Below are 16,207 nucleotides of genomic sequence, written 5' to 3' on the forward strand. Positions count from 1 at the left end.
AAAGGGTTGAAGAAGGGAAAAGCTTGAAGTTAAAGGATTTGCCGGATTAACTCAGGTAAGGGGGGTTTATCGTCGTTTAATGGGCATTATGGGTTAACATGTAATGGGTAGTAATAAGCCATTGAATTGACTCTAATTAGGATGATGAATGCTGCAAATTGTAAACTTATGGATGAATGAGATATGGGTTTATAATTGAAGAAAATTCGTAGGAATTAGATGTAATAAGGTTAGAAATTGTGATGAATAAATTATGTTAAAACTGTGAATGAATCTATATTTGGGTGAGTCGTAATTTCCTAGACGTATAGCTTTTTACGGAATCGAAATCAGAGGTCCGGAAGTCCTCCAACGGCGAAAAATGCGGGTAATTCTGCATTCTGTTTGTTGTTAGCGCAGAAACAGCTTTCTGTTTTGCGTTAACCGGTTAACCCAGGGTGTTAACCGGTTAACACTGTTGAAAAACTGTTAAAATTGTATTCTGTCTTGCGTTAACGGGTTAACCCAGGGCGTTAACCGGTTAACACTGTTGAAAAACTGTTAAATTTGTATTCTGTCTTGCGTTAACGGGTTAACCCAGGGCGTTAACCGGTTAACACTGTTGAAATACTGTAAAAATTGTACTCTGTCTTGCGTTAACAGGTTAACCAAATGCGTTAACAGGTTAACACTGTTTGAAAAGTGAAAAATTGATATTTAAATATTGTGTACGTTTTGGAATGGAATTATGTGTACATATTTGATGATTGGCCTATATTGGTGAATGATATATTGCATGTATGATATAGTAGGGATCATTTCCCGTGGTTTTGAGCAGTATAGGTATTAGTAGAGTGTGCTAATACTGTGATTTATTATTTGGCATGACATGATAGGATTCTGTGATAAATATGCTGATGATGTATGATGGTATGCATAATGCTGTGAATATATCTATATGTATGCAATTGTGGATGGACTGTTTATGGCTTAGAGTGTGAGCATATGTCCATTGTGGATTGTCGTTGATGTTTGCATGCTAGGTGATTTAGCGTGCATAGCATAGCCTTTATGGTGGTAGCTAATTCCCATGGTGAGGAATTAGTGAGTGAGTCACTAGGTCTCAAATGAGTGGGACTAGTGAGCTTGGTAGCCGTATCTGGGTTTGATCGGTGAGGTTGAACTATGTGTTCACGAATAGTCGGTACCGCATGCATGGAGTCTCATTTCATAATGTATGTATGGCGTATAATATGAATGGATGTATTCCAATATTATACGTGTGTTTTGTGTTGGTGTTAAGTATGATTATGAGTTGATGTTGCCGTTGCTGAATGTGTGATATGATTAGGGTGATGAATGTGTTAATTTACTTAACATTACATGATATTTTATAATGCTTATTATATCGATTGAGGAACTCACCCTTACAACTATGTTTCAGGTAACGAGCAGTGATTGAGTAGAAGCTAGTGCTTGGAGTCTAGTGTAGTTCCTTAGTGGGCCATGCTCTGGTATATGTAACATCGGGACGGGATGTTTTACTTTGTTTTCATTTTTGGTTGTTGAACGATTTTACATGTAATGTGTTACATGGTTTGCATGTTGTTAGATTTCTATCCGCTGCGAATTATGCAATGTTTTATTTTGATGAATAAATGAGCATGACAAGTTATTTTGGTGAAAGGTGTGAAGTGTCAAGTGTGACACCCTGAAATTGCATATCTACTCTGATTCATATTTTGTTGTTTTAATTAATTATTGGGGTATTTTAGAAGGGTGTTACACTGGCTGCCTTCGTGAGTACCTGACTTCAACGTCGCTTTTGATCGGTGAAACGACGCCGGAATGAAATGAACCTTGGATATTTGTGATCTGGACTCAACGAACTTCAAAGATATGAAATCGGTTTTGTGTTTCGGTGAATAATCGGGACGATTTTGGGTTACCGAAAATGAAGAACAAGTGAAATACGGTAATGCTTTTGGAAAAATATTTCTTTTCAATTCTCTGTTTCTCTCACCATACGTTTTTTCTTACTGATCCACCACTTCTTTTCTTACTAACAACATCTATATATATATATATTTAGATTACTTAAACAATAGGAAACCTAAAAAATATCTAACATAAATTAATAATATATATTTAGATTACTTAAACAATAGGAAACCTAAAAAATATCTAACATAAATTAATAATATATATTTAGATTACTTAAACAATAGAAAACCTAAAAAAATATCTAACATAAATTAATAATATATATTTAGATTACTTAAACAATAGGAAACCTAAAAAAATATCTAACATAAATTAATAATATAATTTATATATTATATAATAATAATAATAATAAACTAATATAATATTAATCCTAATTAAATAAACTAATTAACTAAACACAATTAATATTAAGCACAAATAATATTAAACGGCACACGATTAAAATACGATAAAATCGAGCGACACGAACGCGATAAAAATGATGACAATTTGCACAGCAAAACAGACAAATTGATAAAACTAATAAACCAGTAAACCGGTAAACCAGTAAAATCAACAACACGACTCAAACAGACTCGATTAAATCACACGGCACAACACGTAATTAAATAAACAACCCTAGGCAATAATAAAATCAACACGACATCACGAAAACGCTGACAAACACAATCACAAATAATCGGACAATACGAAAACTCTAATATATTCGAAATACAGTCAAAATATCGACAAACAAACAATTAAATAGATAAAAACGCACAAAACCTAATCGAAGCGATGCCACGCACAAAAGAGATAAGCGAGATAAATACGAGGCAACGATATCGGCCAGGTTTTGCTAAAACAACGAAATACAACACGGTAAGCAACGAAAACACACAAAACCTAATCAAACTAGTTGTCACGCGAAGTTTAAGAAATTGAGATGAATACGAGACAACGAGATTAATCAAGATGTGGTCAACAAAGCCAAAGTCAAATTTTGGGGTGCGACAGATGCCCCTATTTAATTAACTTAGGCCAGATAGCCGGAGGCTATCGAATGGCGTAAGGTAATTAAATATGACAAACGCCACAAAATTTGACCGCAAATGCATGTATGCATGATGCAAAAGACAGACAGACACAGAGACACAGGAGTGCAAACTCTACTGGGGAAGGACATACACCGACTCAATGCATGAAGGTAAACACTGAGAATACTCAGCTGGGGAAGATTCACTACCTATTCATAGATGGAAAATAGGAGGAAAAGAGATATCGACTCAATGCTGACGATACATCACTATCTCATAGATGAAAGTGGGAAAAGATCAATATAACAAGAGTACTGATGTGACAGTACATTACCAACTCAAAGATGGAGGTAACAGAAAAGATGAATACCAACTCAAGGATGAAGGTATAACAAGGGCATAATAAGAATCGAACTGCGTTAACTCATGGTTGACAGCTCACTACCCACTCATTGATGAGGTAAACAGGACATGCCAACTCAAAGTTGAAGGCAAGCTTCAAAAGATTGATAATAACACTGCTAGGGAAATCAAATTCCAACTCATTGATGATGGTGTAGATGAAGAATCAGATCTAAGGATCATTGTGCAGACTTACAGTTGAATGCACACTACCAACTCATTGATGAGGTAGACAGAGAAATGCCGACTCAAAGTTGAAGGCAACCACCGATTCATTGACAAAGGTGTTTAAAAGAATTTAGAACATATTCTCCTGGAGATGTTTATCATTACCGACTCAAAGATGACGGTGGAAGGACAAAATGTACCTAACTCATAGATGAAGGTACTCCATCAACTCAAAGACGAATATGGAATCAGAAGTTATCTGTGCAGACTCAAAGATGAAAGCACACTATCAGTTCAACAAGGATCAAACATACCCTACTCATAGATGAAGGTACTCCATCAACTCGAAGACGAAGATGGAATCACAGAAAAAAATGTGCGAACTCAAAGATGAATGCATATTACCAGCTCAAAGTTGCAGGTACTTCACCAACTCAAAGACGAAGGTGGAATCAAAAGGAATCTGTGCTAAACTCAAAGACGAAAGCACGCTACCAGCTCAAAGTTGCAGGTAGAACCATGGAACTTTCTGTGAGGATGTTATCAACTCATAGATGGAGATAGTAATTAATTTATCTGAGGGATAACAAAGGTTACCACTCATGGATGTAGGTAACTCAAGTTTGTAACGGGTACCAACTCAAAGATGAAGGTATAAAGGACTTGGACACAATATCTGTCATGTCTGTTTTACTGAATGAGAGTCACAAAGACTATATTGTTGCCTTCTTTTACTGGCAATTTCTGAATATTATCTGGAGATACGAAGTTCAAACTAGGATAGAACTAGAATGAATCGGTCAAACAAGACTTCAACTGAAGAGGAATGAACTCATCAGGATTTACAACTGAAACAACCATCATCCACGAGGCATAGATCTCTGTGGGGAACAAGATTAATAAAAGGTATTTTGCTGCTTATGGGGATACTCTACATGGAGAGATTGACCCAACCCACGACATAAAAAAGCAAAAGGGTGCATATGAATGCAAGCATGATATGTCACAGATATGTATGAATATTTAGTAATGAATGCATGATAGACAGACAAAACTAGGAATAACTGGAAATGTTAACAGTTGCACAAGGATTCGCTGAGGAGTTATACAGGAACTTGTTGGAGATTTGTACTGAGATTCGCTGAGGAGTAGTACAAAGACTTGCTGGGGAGTTGTATTTGAGCATAACAATCAGGCTTCTTATGAAAAGTTCGTCTCTGCTGAGGTTTCTGTAGAAGAATGGAGATGCCTTCTACTTCAAAAATACAGGAGATTCCCTGTGGTTTTTTGAATTCATGAGGTATATGAGGATTGGACCTTTCTGAGGACTCCGCTGGGGATACAAGGTGTTATCCTCTGGAAATAAGATGATATTGTAAGAGAAGTCCTGCAATTCTTGAATTTGTTGATAATGCAGAAGGGATCATTCTTCTGGAAGACTCCGCTGGGGATAAAGTTCGCTGGGGATAGGTGGCATCTTTCCAGGGAATAAGAATATAGGGGAAATCCATCCTTGATTTTTTTGCTTTAATTATCATGGAGACTTTCTGTATCTGAAGACTCTGCAGGGGATTATGGTGTCTGATATCTGGTTACGAGATCTTTCCTCTAGGAGACTCTTCCGGGGAACAGTGATGTCTGACCTTTGAATGTAAATGAGAATTCAGGAGGAATCCTGTAATTCTTGAATTTGCTTAAAATGCAACACACTCTTCTTTACTACAAAACATTACTAAGGAGGAGACATATCCTTCTATTGAATGGACAGAGAACAACAGGAGATTCCCTGTAGTTTCTGAATATCAACTTTCTTCACTCGCTGAGGGATGGAGACCTCTGTATTACTCCTGCTCGGGGAAATCAAAGCTTCCTTCTCATCCTCTGCTGGGGACATTGCTGATCCCTCCTTAATAAATTACTGGGGAAATACCTGTAGTAATCCCATAGGCCAAATCTGTAACTTAAAACCTGGATCAAAGTCTTCATGATCAATTAACCGGGGAGTCTTCATGCTCCAAGTGAAGGGAACAATATTCTTGAAATATTTCTTGCATGATCTCTTGAGGAAAACTAGGAAGCAAAACTGGGGATATCCAGAATCACAACCTCTGCTGGAGAAATATTACTGCCAAGACACCTGTGGAGATCTTTTCATCATATACATATGAGGATAGTAACATGAACATGTCTAGTTGGAATCACATGATTTTAGAATTACTGGGACCGCATGTCTCAATCCTTTTATTGATGTCCACAAATCAAGTAAATAATCTTTATAGTTTTCAAAAACTGTTTTTAATTCAAACTTTTGTTTCAAAACATATCTGTCAAAGTAAAAGAACTTTCGTAAATTGAAATGAAAATTAAGAGTGCCAAGAAATATAGAAAGGCTCAAATTGATTTGATAGGATGGTAATCAGCCAACAACATGATTCCATATATCTTTACAAATTGGAAAATGGTAATTTCGTGGAAAAAGGGTACGTTGAACTACAATGACATCATTCTCTCTTCCACTTTTGAAACCTGTATTGCAGCCTTAAGAAAGTTGGAGAACTGTTGAAAATATTCTGATACTTCAATGATCTTGTCTCTGTTATGCAGTTACTTCCCTGAAATCCCTAACTTTTGCCTAGATTGCCCTTTCGGGTTTTCAATCTACCGGGATAATATTTTCTTTGTTTTTTATGTCTCTAATTTTTGCCTGGACCGCCCTTTCAGGTTTTCAGTCCACCGAGACGCTCATTTTTGCCTAAGCCGCCCTTTCGGGTTTTCAACTTAGCGAGCTGTTCTTTTCATTTTTTAGGCGAAGTATTTCTTGACTGCATCTATATTCACGGGACGTGGAAGCTCTTCACCATCCATGTTTGTAAGAATTAAAGCACCGCCTGAGAAGGCTTTCTTGACAACATAGGGTCCTTCATAGTTAGGAGTCCACTTTCCCCTAGAATCATTGTGAAATAGTATCATCTTCTTGAGTACAAGGTCACCCTCTTTGAATTCTCTCGGCTTAACCTTCCTATCAAATGCCTGCTTCATTCTCTTTTGATATAACTGTCCATGGCACAAGGCAGTCATTCTTTTTTCTTCAATCAAATTCAACTGATCGTATCTGCTTTGACACCATTCAGCCTCTGACAACTGAGTTTCCATTAGTATCCTCATTGATGGAATTTCAACCTCTATCAGTAACACAGCTTCCATACCGTATACAAGTGAAAATGGGGTTTCCCCAGTTGAAGTACGGACTGATGTTCTATATCCGTGTAGTGCAAAAGGCAGCATTTCATGCCAATCTTTGTAGGTAACAACCATCTTTTGAATGATCTTCTTGATATTCTTATTTGCAGCTTCAACTACCCCATTCATCTTGGGACGGTAAGGAGAAGAGTTGTGATGCTCGATCTTGAAACTTTCACATAATTCATCCATCATTTTGTTGTTCAGATTGGAGCCATTGTCAGTGATGATCTTGTTTGGAATGCCATATCGGAAAATGAGATTATTTTTGATGAATCTGACCACCACTTGCTTTGTCACCTTTGCATACGAAGCTGCTTCCACCCATTTGGTGAAGTAATCAATTGCCATGAGAATGAAACGGTGTCCGTTGGAAGCTTTGGGTTCAATCATACCGATCATGTCAATGCCCCACATTGAGAATGGCCAAGGAGCAGAAATCACATTCAAAAAGGTTGGTGGTACATGAACCTTATCAGCGTAGATCTGACATTTGTGACACTTCTTTACAAATTTGTAGCAATCTGATTCCATGGTCAACCAGTAGTAACCAGCTCTCAACATCTTTCTTGACATAGAGTGGCCATTTGCATGAGTACCAAAGGACCCTTCGTGAACTTCCTTCATCAACATTTCTGCTTCCTTTTTGTCAACACATCTGAGTAAGACCATGTCATAATTCCTCTTATAGAGCACATTCTGATTAAGGAAGAAACTGCCTGACAATCTTCTCAAAGTCTTTTTATCTTTTTCTGTTCCTCCAAGAGGATACTCCTGAGTCTGAAGGAAATGCTTGATATCGTGGTACCATGGTTTATCATCGAAACTGGCCTCAGCTGTAAACACATGTGATGGTCTATCAAGTCGCTTGATCACAATTCTGGGTACTTCGTTTGGAAAACCCACTTGATACATTGAAGACAACGTAGCTAGAGCATCCGCCATATGATTCTCATCCCGAGGAATGTGATGCAATTCAACCTTGGTGAAGAAAGTCAACAATCTTCTTGCATAGTCTTTGTATGGGATCAAGCCAGGGTGGCGTGTTTCCCATTCTCCTTTGATCTGATTGATAACTAACGCTGAGTCACCATAAACAGTAAGATTTTTGATGCGGAGGTCAATGGCTTCTTCAAGACCCATGATACAGGCTTCATATTCAGCAATGTTGTTTGTACATTCAAAGCAAATTCTTGCCGTGAAAGGAATATGAGAACCTTCTGGAGTGATAATGACTGCACCTACTCCATGTCCATAAACGTTGGAAGCTCCATCAAATACTAAACCCCATTGAGAATCTGGTTCAGGTCCTTCTTCAGGAAGTGGCTCTTTACAATCTCTGGATTTTAGGAACATGACATCTTCATCAGGAAACTCATCCTCATTATCATCGTGATCTTCAACGGGTTGGTGAGCAAGGTACTCAGCCAACACACTGCTCTTGATAGCTTTCTGGGTATGATACTCAATGTCGTATTCTGATAACAGCATCTGCCATCTTGCAATCTTACCAGTGAGTGCAGGCTTCTCAAAAATGTACTTGATTGGATCCATTTTGGATATCAACCAAGTGGTGTGACTTAACATATACTGCCTTAATCTCTTAGCAGCCCAAGCCAATGCACAACATGTCTTCTCGAGTAAGGAGTATCGTGATTCACAGTCAGTAAATTTCTTGCTTAAGTAGTAAATGGCATGCTCTTTCTTTCCAGTTTCGTCTTGTTGACCCAGAATACAGCCCATAGAATTCTCAAGCACTGTCAAATACATAACCAACGGTCTTCCAGCAACAGGTGGTAACAAGATAGGAGGCTCCATGAGGTACTCTTTGATACTGTCAAATGCTTTCTGACAATCCTCTGTCCAAACACAATTCTGACTCTTTCTCAGCAATTTGAAGATAGGTTCACAAGTGGCAGTCATGTGAGAAATAAACCGGGATATGTAATTCAATCGTCCTAGAAAACCTCTCACTTGCCTTTGGTTTTGGTGCGGGCATCTCTTGGATAGCTTTTACTTTATCTGGATCAACTTCAATGCCTTTTTGGCTGACAATGAAGCCCAAGAGTTTACCTGACCTGACGCCAAATGTGCATTTGTTCGGATTGAGGCAAAGACGGAACTTCCTCAATCATTGAAAAAACTTCAATAGATCTACTAAGTGACCTTCTTCTGAACGAGACTTCGCGATCATGTCATCCACATAAACCTCAATCTCTTTGTGCATCATGTCGTGAAAGAGCGTTGCCATGGCTCGCTGGTAAGTAGCACCTGCGTTCTTCAACCCAAACGGCATTACTTGATAACAGAATGTTCCCCATGGTGTTATGAAGGTAGTTTTTTCCATGTCTTCGGGAGCCATTTTGATCTGGTTATACCCGGAGAATCCGTCCATGAAGGAGAATATGTCAAACTTTGATGTATTGTCTACCAACATGTCAATGTGAGGCAGGGGGAAATCATCCTTTGGGCTTGCTCTATTTAAGTCACGATAGTCGACACACATTCGTACCTTCCCGTCCTTCTTAGGAACTGGCACAATATTTGCTATCCACTCTGGATACACTGAAGTGGCAAGAAAACCAGCATCTATTTGCTTCAGAACTTCTTCTTTAATTTTGACGGCCATATCTGGATGTGTTCTTCTTAATTTCTGTTTGACCGGTGGACATTCTGGCTTCAAAGGTAGCTTGTGCTCTACGATGTCAGTGTCGAGACCAGGCATATCTTGATAAGACCAAGCAAACACATCTACATACTCTTTCAACAGGCTGATCAATTGCTCCTTGACCTGTGGGGATAACAATGCTCCAATTTTGACTTCTTTCACATTTTCTTCCGAACCCAAGTTGACTGTTTCCAAAGGCTCCTTGTATGGCTGAATAGTGTCTTCTTCATTTTCAAGCTGGCGGGCGACCTCTTCTGGAATCTCATCCCACTCTTCCTCTTCAGCTTCGAATACAGAATGTTCAAAGTTGGGAGAGGGCATGATGTCATTGTGTTCAACGGGTTTAAGTAACCTGTACAAACAATTGTTTTTAGAGGACTGACCATGACATGCAAAAATGTGTTCTTTTTAAGGTTTTTTTTTTTGTGTTACCATTTTCCGAAAAAGCTGAAAAGATAAAAGGACACAAGTGTATAGGAACACAAAAGATCTTTTTCATGGATAGTACGTTTTTGACAAAAGTGCCCATTTTACAAAATTAATGCTTCGCGCTTTGGGCTAAAGCGGAAGATTTTTGAAAACTGAAAAGCTTAATTACTTTGATATGTGGACACAATGTGGGATGTCAACTGCGGTCCAGTTCTTCATAACTACTCCTGGTGTCACAAATCTGGGGCCTTCGTCTTCTGTCTTTCCCTCAAAAGTATCCTCCTCAACTGCTACCATGTTGATAAACCCACCGCTGTGAAAGATATCTTTGAAAGGTCGCACCACTGAAGTCTGCACTTGTTTTCCATCAACAAAGCCTAATCCTGCATGGTTAACGTTTTCTGGCAACTCTATCACCTTGCCCCACATTTCTGTAGGACCTGTCTTGACAATCTGCTGGGCGTCTTTGAATGACGCGATTGAACCTTCACTTTTCTTGTAATCATCGATGGTCAGGGCCTGAAATGGAGTTTGAACAGCCGTTTCGTCTGCTTCTATCACACTAAACGATGAAAGGTGGCTAATCAGCATAGCCTGCTCCCCATTAACCGTCACTATTTGCCCATTCTTGAAAATTTTTAACTTCTGGTGTAACGTGGATGTAATGGCACCCGCCTCATGAATCCATGGGCGTCCGAGCAGACAGCTATAAGCTGGCACTATATCCATAACCTGGAAAGTGATCTGGAATACATGTGGTCCAATACCAATAGGCAAATCAACTTCTCCAATGACTGATTTTCTTGATCCACCGAACGCTTTCACAATAATTCCACTGTGCCGCATTTGCCCCCCTTTGTACTTTAGCTTCACCAAGGTAGACTTGGGCATGACATTCAGAGATGAACCGGTGTCAATTAGGATATTAGACAAAGAATCCCCTTGACAATTGGTTGAGATATGGAGAGCGAAGTTGTGATTCTTTCCTTCTTCTGGCAGTTCTTCATCATAAAAGCCTAAGCCATTGCACGAAGTGATGCTGCCTACAACATTGTTGAACTGCTCTGCTGTTATATCCTGTTCTACAAAGGCTTGATCAAGCACCTTCAGTAGTGCTTCTCTGTGGACAGCTGAATTCAATAATAAGGACAGAATCGAGATTTTTGACGGTGTCTGTAGCAACTGATCTACCACTTTGTAGTCACTGAGCTTGATAATTCTAAGTAGTTCATCTGTTTCTTTATCAAGGGTTGAATTGCTTGTTTTCCCTTCTGCTTCTCTTGTCACTGGTACCACGACTACTGGATCTTTCTCAACATTTCTACTTGGGATAACCGGCGGAGCGAACACGCGGCCACTGCGCGTCATTCGGCTATTTGCTGCGATATTGGTAACTGAGGCTAAGGTTTTAATCTCGACCTCTTTACCGTTCTCAATAATAGTTGCTGCATAGCGGTAGGGGACCGCTTTATCTGAAGTGTAAGGCATTGGGCCCGGAGGGCAAATCACCACTGGCTCCCTCGGATGATAAGTTATCTCTACTTTCTCTGGAATGTTGAAGCAAGGAATGATGACATTCACCTCTTGTTCTTGTGATTCTGGAGAACTCACTTGTCTAGAAATCTGAATCAAACCCTGATCAAGGACGCCTTGCAAATCATCTTGAATCTTTCTACAACCTCTTGAATTGACTGAACATGTACCACAGATCTGGTGGTCATGTTGGAATAGACCATGAGCACATAAAACAAAATGAATTTCAACCAAAGACTGTCGAATCTCCTCTATCTTCGTAACACGTTGTTCATTGAGACAAACTTCTATATTGTTCACTGATGAAGGACCATGACTTGGCATTGGATTGTCCTTCACATTGGGACCCATGCTCTTGAAGGTCAGGATACCTGCTCTTGTCAACTTTTGTACTTCCAACTTTAAATCAAAACAGTTGTCTAAGTCATGACCTGGAGCATTCTGATGAAAGGGACAAGATACCTCTGGCTTGTACCACCAAGGTAGCACTTCTGGTACAGGAGGTCGTGGTTGTGGTTGCACAAGGTTTTTAGTGATCAAAGCTGGATACAATTCTGCATATGACATCGGAATTGGATCAAAATTGGTTCTTCTTTGTTGCTGTGGTGGACGTTGTTGTAACTGATGTTGATGTTGTTGAGGTTGATGTTGTTGCTGATACTGAGTATTCTGTTGGAAGCGGTTGGTACGCTGCTGAGGGTATTGGACTTGAACTGGAGCGGATGGTAAGGATAATTGATCCTTCTTGGATGATTATAGGACACAGCATTAGTTTCTTGTTCCTTCTTTTTCATAAAACCGCCGTACCTCTTTGCCTCGCTTGAAGATGAACTTCCTTCTCTGACTAGACGCCCTTCTCGAACTGCTTCCTCTAAACGGACTCCCATGTTTACCATGTCAGTAAAGTTTGTAGGAGCGCTTGCAATCATCCTCTCGTAATAAAAAGTATCAAGAGTCTTTAAGAACACTTTCGTCATCTCCTTTTCTTCCATAGGTGGAACAACCTGTGCTGCAATTTCGCGCCACCTTTGCGCGTATTCACGGAATGTCTCCTTTTCTCTTTGTTGCATGGACCTCAACTGATCTCGGTCTGGCACATTATCAAGGTTGTATTTGTAATGTTTGATAAAGGCCTCGCCTAAATTGTTGAAAGTCTTGATCTGAGAACTGTCTAATCCCATATACCAGCGTAAAGCTGCACCGGTAAGGCTGTCTTAAAAACAATGAATGAGCATCCTTTGGTCGTTGGTGTACATTGACATCTTTCGCACGTACATAACCAAATGGGTCTGTGGACAAGAACTTCCTTTGTACTTTTCAAATTCTGGTAGTTTAAATTTTGCTGGCATCCTTACGTCTGGAACCAAACACATATCATTTACATCTCTGCCAAACAGTTCTTTCCCACGAAGAGCTTTTATCTCTTTTTGTAATTCCGCAAACTGATCCTGGAATTCATCCATTCTATCATTGAGACCAGGATCCTCACTTGGGGTAGGGCCGTGATAGACAGGTTCTCTTAGGTGAGGAGTATAGTGAACAACGGGAGGCACATTAGTGAAGACAGGAGCATTTGGTGGAACGAACTCTTGTTGATATCTATCTTGACTAAGATCCCTGGGTATTTCCCAAGGACGGGATGCTGTGATGGTAACAGAAGTGACTGGGACAGCGTTGATTTCTGAAGCGATGACTGTAGTGACGGGTGCTGCTGTTGTCTGATTCTGAATTTGAGGTTGATTCTGTGCCGAAGTCTGTCCTGAATTATGAACTTGAGCCCTAGCCTGGGCTTCCTCTGCTTGTAGACGGGCGGTTAACATTTGGTTGCGCATCTCTGCTGCCTGTGCTTGCGCCTGGATCTGTGCATCTTGTGCTTCGGCAACCTGAGCTTGTGCTGTTTGAAGTTGAGCAGCTTGGGCTGCTTGATTTTCTATCAATGTCTCGACCATAGCAGAAAGGCGGTCAACCTGAGCTTTCAATTCTCGGTTCTCGTTATCTGTTATCTCCATTCTTCTTTTGTAGTTGGCTCTTGTGTTGTAATTATGCGTCAGCTTGAAATGGATCTGCTGGCGGGAAGCAACTGTTAGAAGACTGGACCAAGACAGACAACCTGTATGCACGTGATGCATGGATATGCAAAATGAATGATTTTTCAAGGAACTCTAAGTGAAGGAAAAGATAGAATTGCAAACATTTTTGATAACAAAACAAAAATTTTCATTTTTAGCATTTTTATCAAAATATACAAAGTTATCAACCCAAAATACAACCAAGAAAACCATTTAAGGACATATGTCATCAGGACGAGCATAAACAAGTAGGAGTTGTCCTTCAAGTCTCTCAATTCTTTCTTCATAGGCCTTCTGCATAAAAGCTTTCTCCTTCACCAAACTGTCTACAAGACCTTTCCATGCACCTGAGGACTGTGGAATCTGGGAGTAATCTGTTGTGCCTGAGGAAAATAAATCCTCTTGCACCCTTGGACGTTTACCTGCACGATCTTCTCCACTCTGCTCCTTTAACTGTCTCTGAAGTTCTTCATTTTCCATTTCGAGCACCTGGGCCTTATCCTTCCAAGCGTCTCTCTCTTTCTTGACCCTCTCCAAGGTGGCTTGGAGTTCTTCTTTTTCATCTAGCGGAAGGTAGGGGGTCTTCAACGGAGCGGGTTTGATAGGATCATGATGTGGGTATGGCATTTTCAACTGTATAGCTTTGGCTCTGATCCACTGGAGGTACGGCTCATAGGAGGTACAATCTTTCTTACCCAATTCAAGTCTCCCTTTGCGACAAACACGATGCCAAGCTCTTACTACTCTCTCTTTCATAGTAGGGTCCTCCTCGTTATCCCTCAAGAAAATACCTTCTAAAAGAATGTTAGGAGGCTTGTCCTTTATAGGGTAACCGAGTTGTCTCCTAGCAAGTACTGGATTATAAGAAATGATTCCCTTTGTGCCCATGAGGGGCACATTGGGGAACTCCCCGCAACTATCAATGATCTACACATCGTCTAAAACTCTACTATACCATGCAGATTTCTGACTAGGTAAGAGACATAATCCTCTGTGACCACTGAAGTCCTGACTTGCGATCCCAAAAAGTAGCTGACTTAGGAAGATGAGAGACAAACCATTTGTAGAGTAACGGTATACAGCAGACTATGGTTCCTCCTCCTTTCAAAGTACGGTAATGGATGGAATGATAGGTGTCTCCGAGCAAAGTTGGAACAGGATTACCACTTAGGAAGATGCGTATAGCATATGAATCCACAAAACCTTCAATATTAGGAAATAGTAACAAACCGTAGATCAACAAGGCGAACAGATGCTCCACAATAATATCACAACCTTGACTGGCAAAATAAGAAACCTTCCCCATTAAGAACTTGGCAGTGAAACCTGGAAGTCCTCCTTTGGTGGTGAAGTTATTCTTGAATTCTGACTTCTTCATGTACAACACTTTTGCAAGAGAACTGTGCTCGGGTAAATTTTCTGAACCAGAGAAAGGTACTGTATCAGCAACTGGGATGTGAAGCAATTGGGCATACTCTTCCAATGTAGGCATGAGTTGATAGTCTGGGAATGTGAAACAGTGATAGACTGGATCATAGAACTGTACTAATGTCTGCAATAACCCTTCTTCCATCCTAAGTGTCAATAAAGATATAAGTGCCCCATATCTGTCTCTGAAACCAATAGGATCTGCGATCGAAGAAACCAGTTTCTTTAGTTCATCTATCTTTGGATTGATGAGATTGTACTTTTTCACACTTCTCCGTCCAAAATCCATGTTTCCTGCAATATTTGCAATCCTCACTTTAAGTTCCTTGGACAAAGGTTGAAATGATGGGAATGAATGCATGTCATGCATGAATGCAACAAACACAAACATGGTCAAACAATACAAGGCTCAAAGTTCATCACCAGCATGGAGTTTAGGACAAAGCCCCAAGATAAGTTCTAAGATTCACCTGCCAAACGGGTTCTAAAAGTTCCCAAGGTTATGGATCCTTCTTCGGATAATACCGGGTTAAGCAACTGCTCGCTTTCCAATATTATTCTCAAAAGAATCTCGCTTGAGTGTGATATCGTGTATCAACCAAACCAGACTTTTGGTCCGAAGTGGTCACCGCATCACATCCTAAGTAAGGCCAAGATGGGGTAAAGGTAAACTAAGGTCCTTGGCTTCACGGGCCCGTCGAAAGCAACAATGCCCCACAAATGACTTGTTTAGCACTATCACCCTCAAAGAGGCCTCCACCAAGCGGACAAAGGCTCAAGTCAACTCGGTAAGGATTGTCTCCTATCAAGTCAACCTGAATTATCATCCATCCTATCTCAAATGTGCCCTAAATCCGGGTATAGGATTTATCACAAGTATCCCCCAAAACCCAAAATAACAAACATTACAAACAATACAATTTAGCAAATATTCACAAAGCAAACATATAAATAAGCAAAGATAGGCTAAACCCTCAAATAAGTTTAATCATGTAAGTCCCCAGCAGAGTCGCCATTCTGTCGCGGCGGGATTTTTCACGAGATTAAGTATTGATTGAACTTAACCCGTTTGAAAAATATTTTAAATGCAAGAGTCGCCACCGTCTTTTATTTTATCCAAAAAGAGGAAGGGAAAAATAACGATAAATCCCTTTAGAGTTACGGGTTCGGGGGTTGGTTATGCAAAGGGAAGGTATTAGCACCCTCTACATCTGTGGTACTCCACAGGAACCTTTTTGCTTATGTTTATGTGAATGCTTTGCTTTTTT

At 39.9% G+C, this 16,207-nt stretch overlaps 1 protein-coding gene across 1 annotated transcript in view; it reads right to left on the reverse strand.

Moving 5' to 3' along the window:
* LOC127104708 (uncharacterized) overlaps positions 1-11,793 on the reverse strand; it is an 89,242-nt gene extending 77,449 nt beyond the window's left edge. The window contains exon 1 of the mRNA XM_051041877.1: positions 10,135-11,793. Coding sequence (XP_050897834.1) covers positions 10,135-11,793 — 1,659 coding nt within the window. The remainder of the gene's footprint in view (positions 1-10,134) is intronic.
* Positions 11,794-16,207: the final 4,414 nt, after the last annotated feature.

Source organism: Lathyrus oleraceus, chromosome 7 (genome assembly GCF_024323335.1).
Source record: "Lathyrus oleraceus cultivar Zhongwan6 chromosome 7, CAAS_Psat_ZW6_1.0, whole genome shotgun sequence".
NCBI classification, from domain to species: Eukaryota; Viridiplantae; Streptophyta; class Magnoliopsida; order Fabales; family Fabaceae; genus Lathyrus; species Lathyrus oleraceus.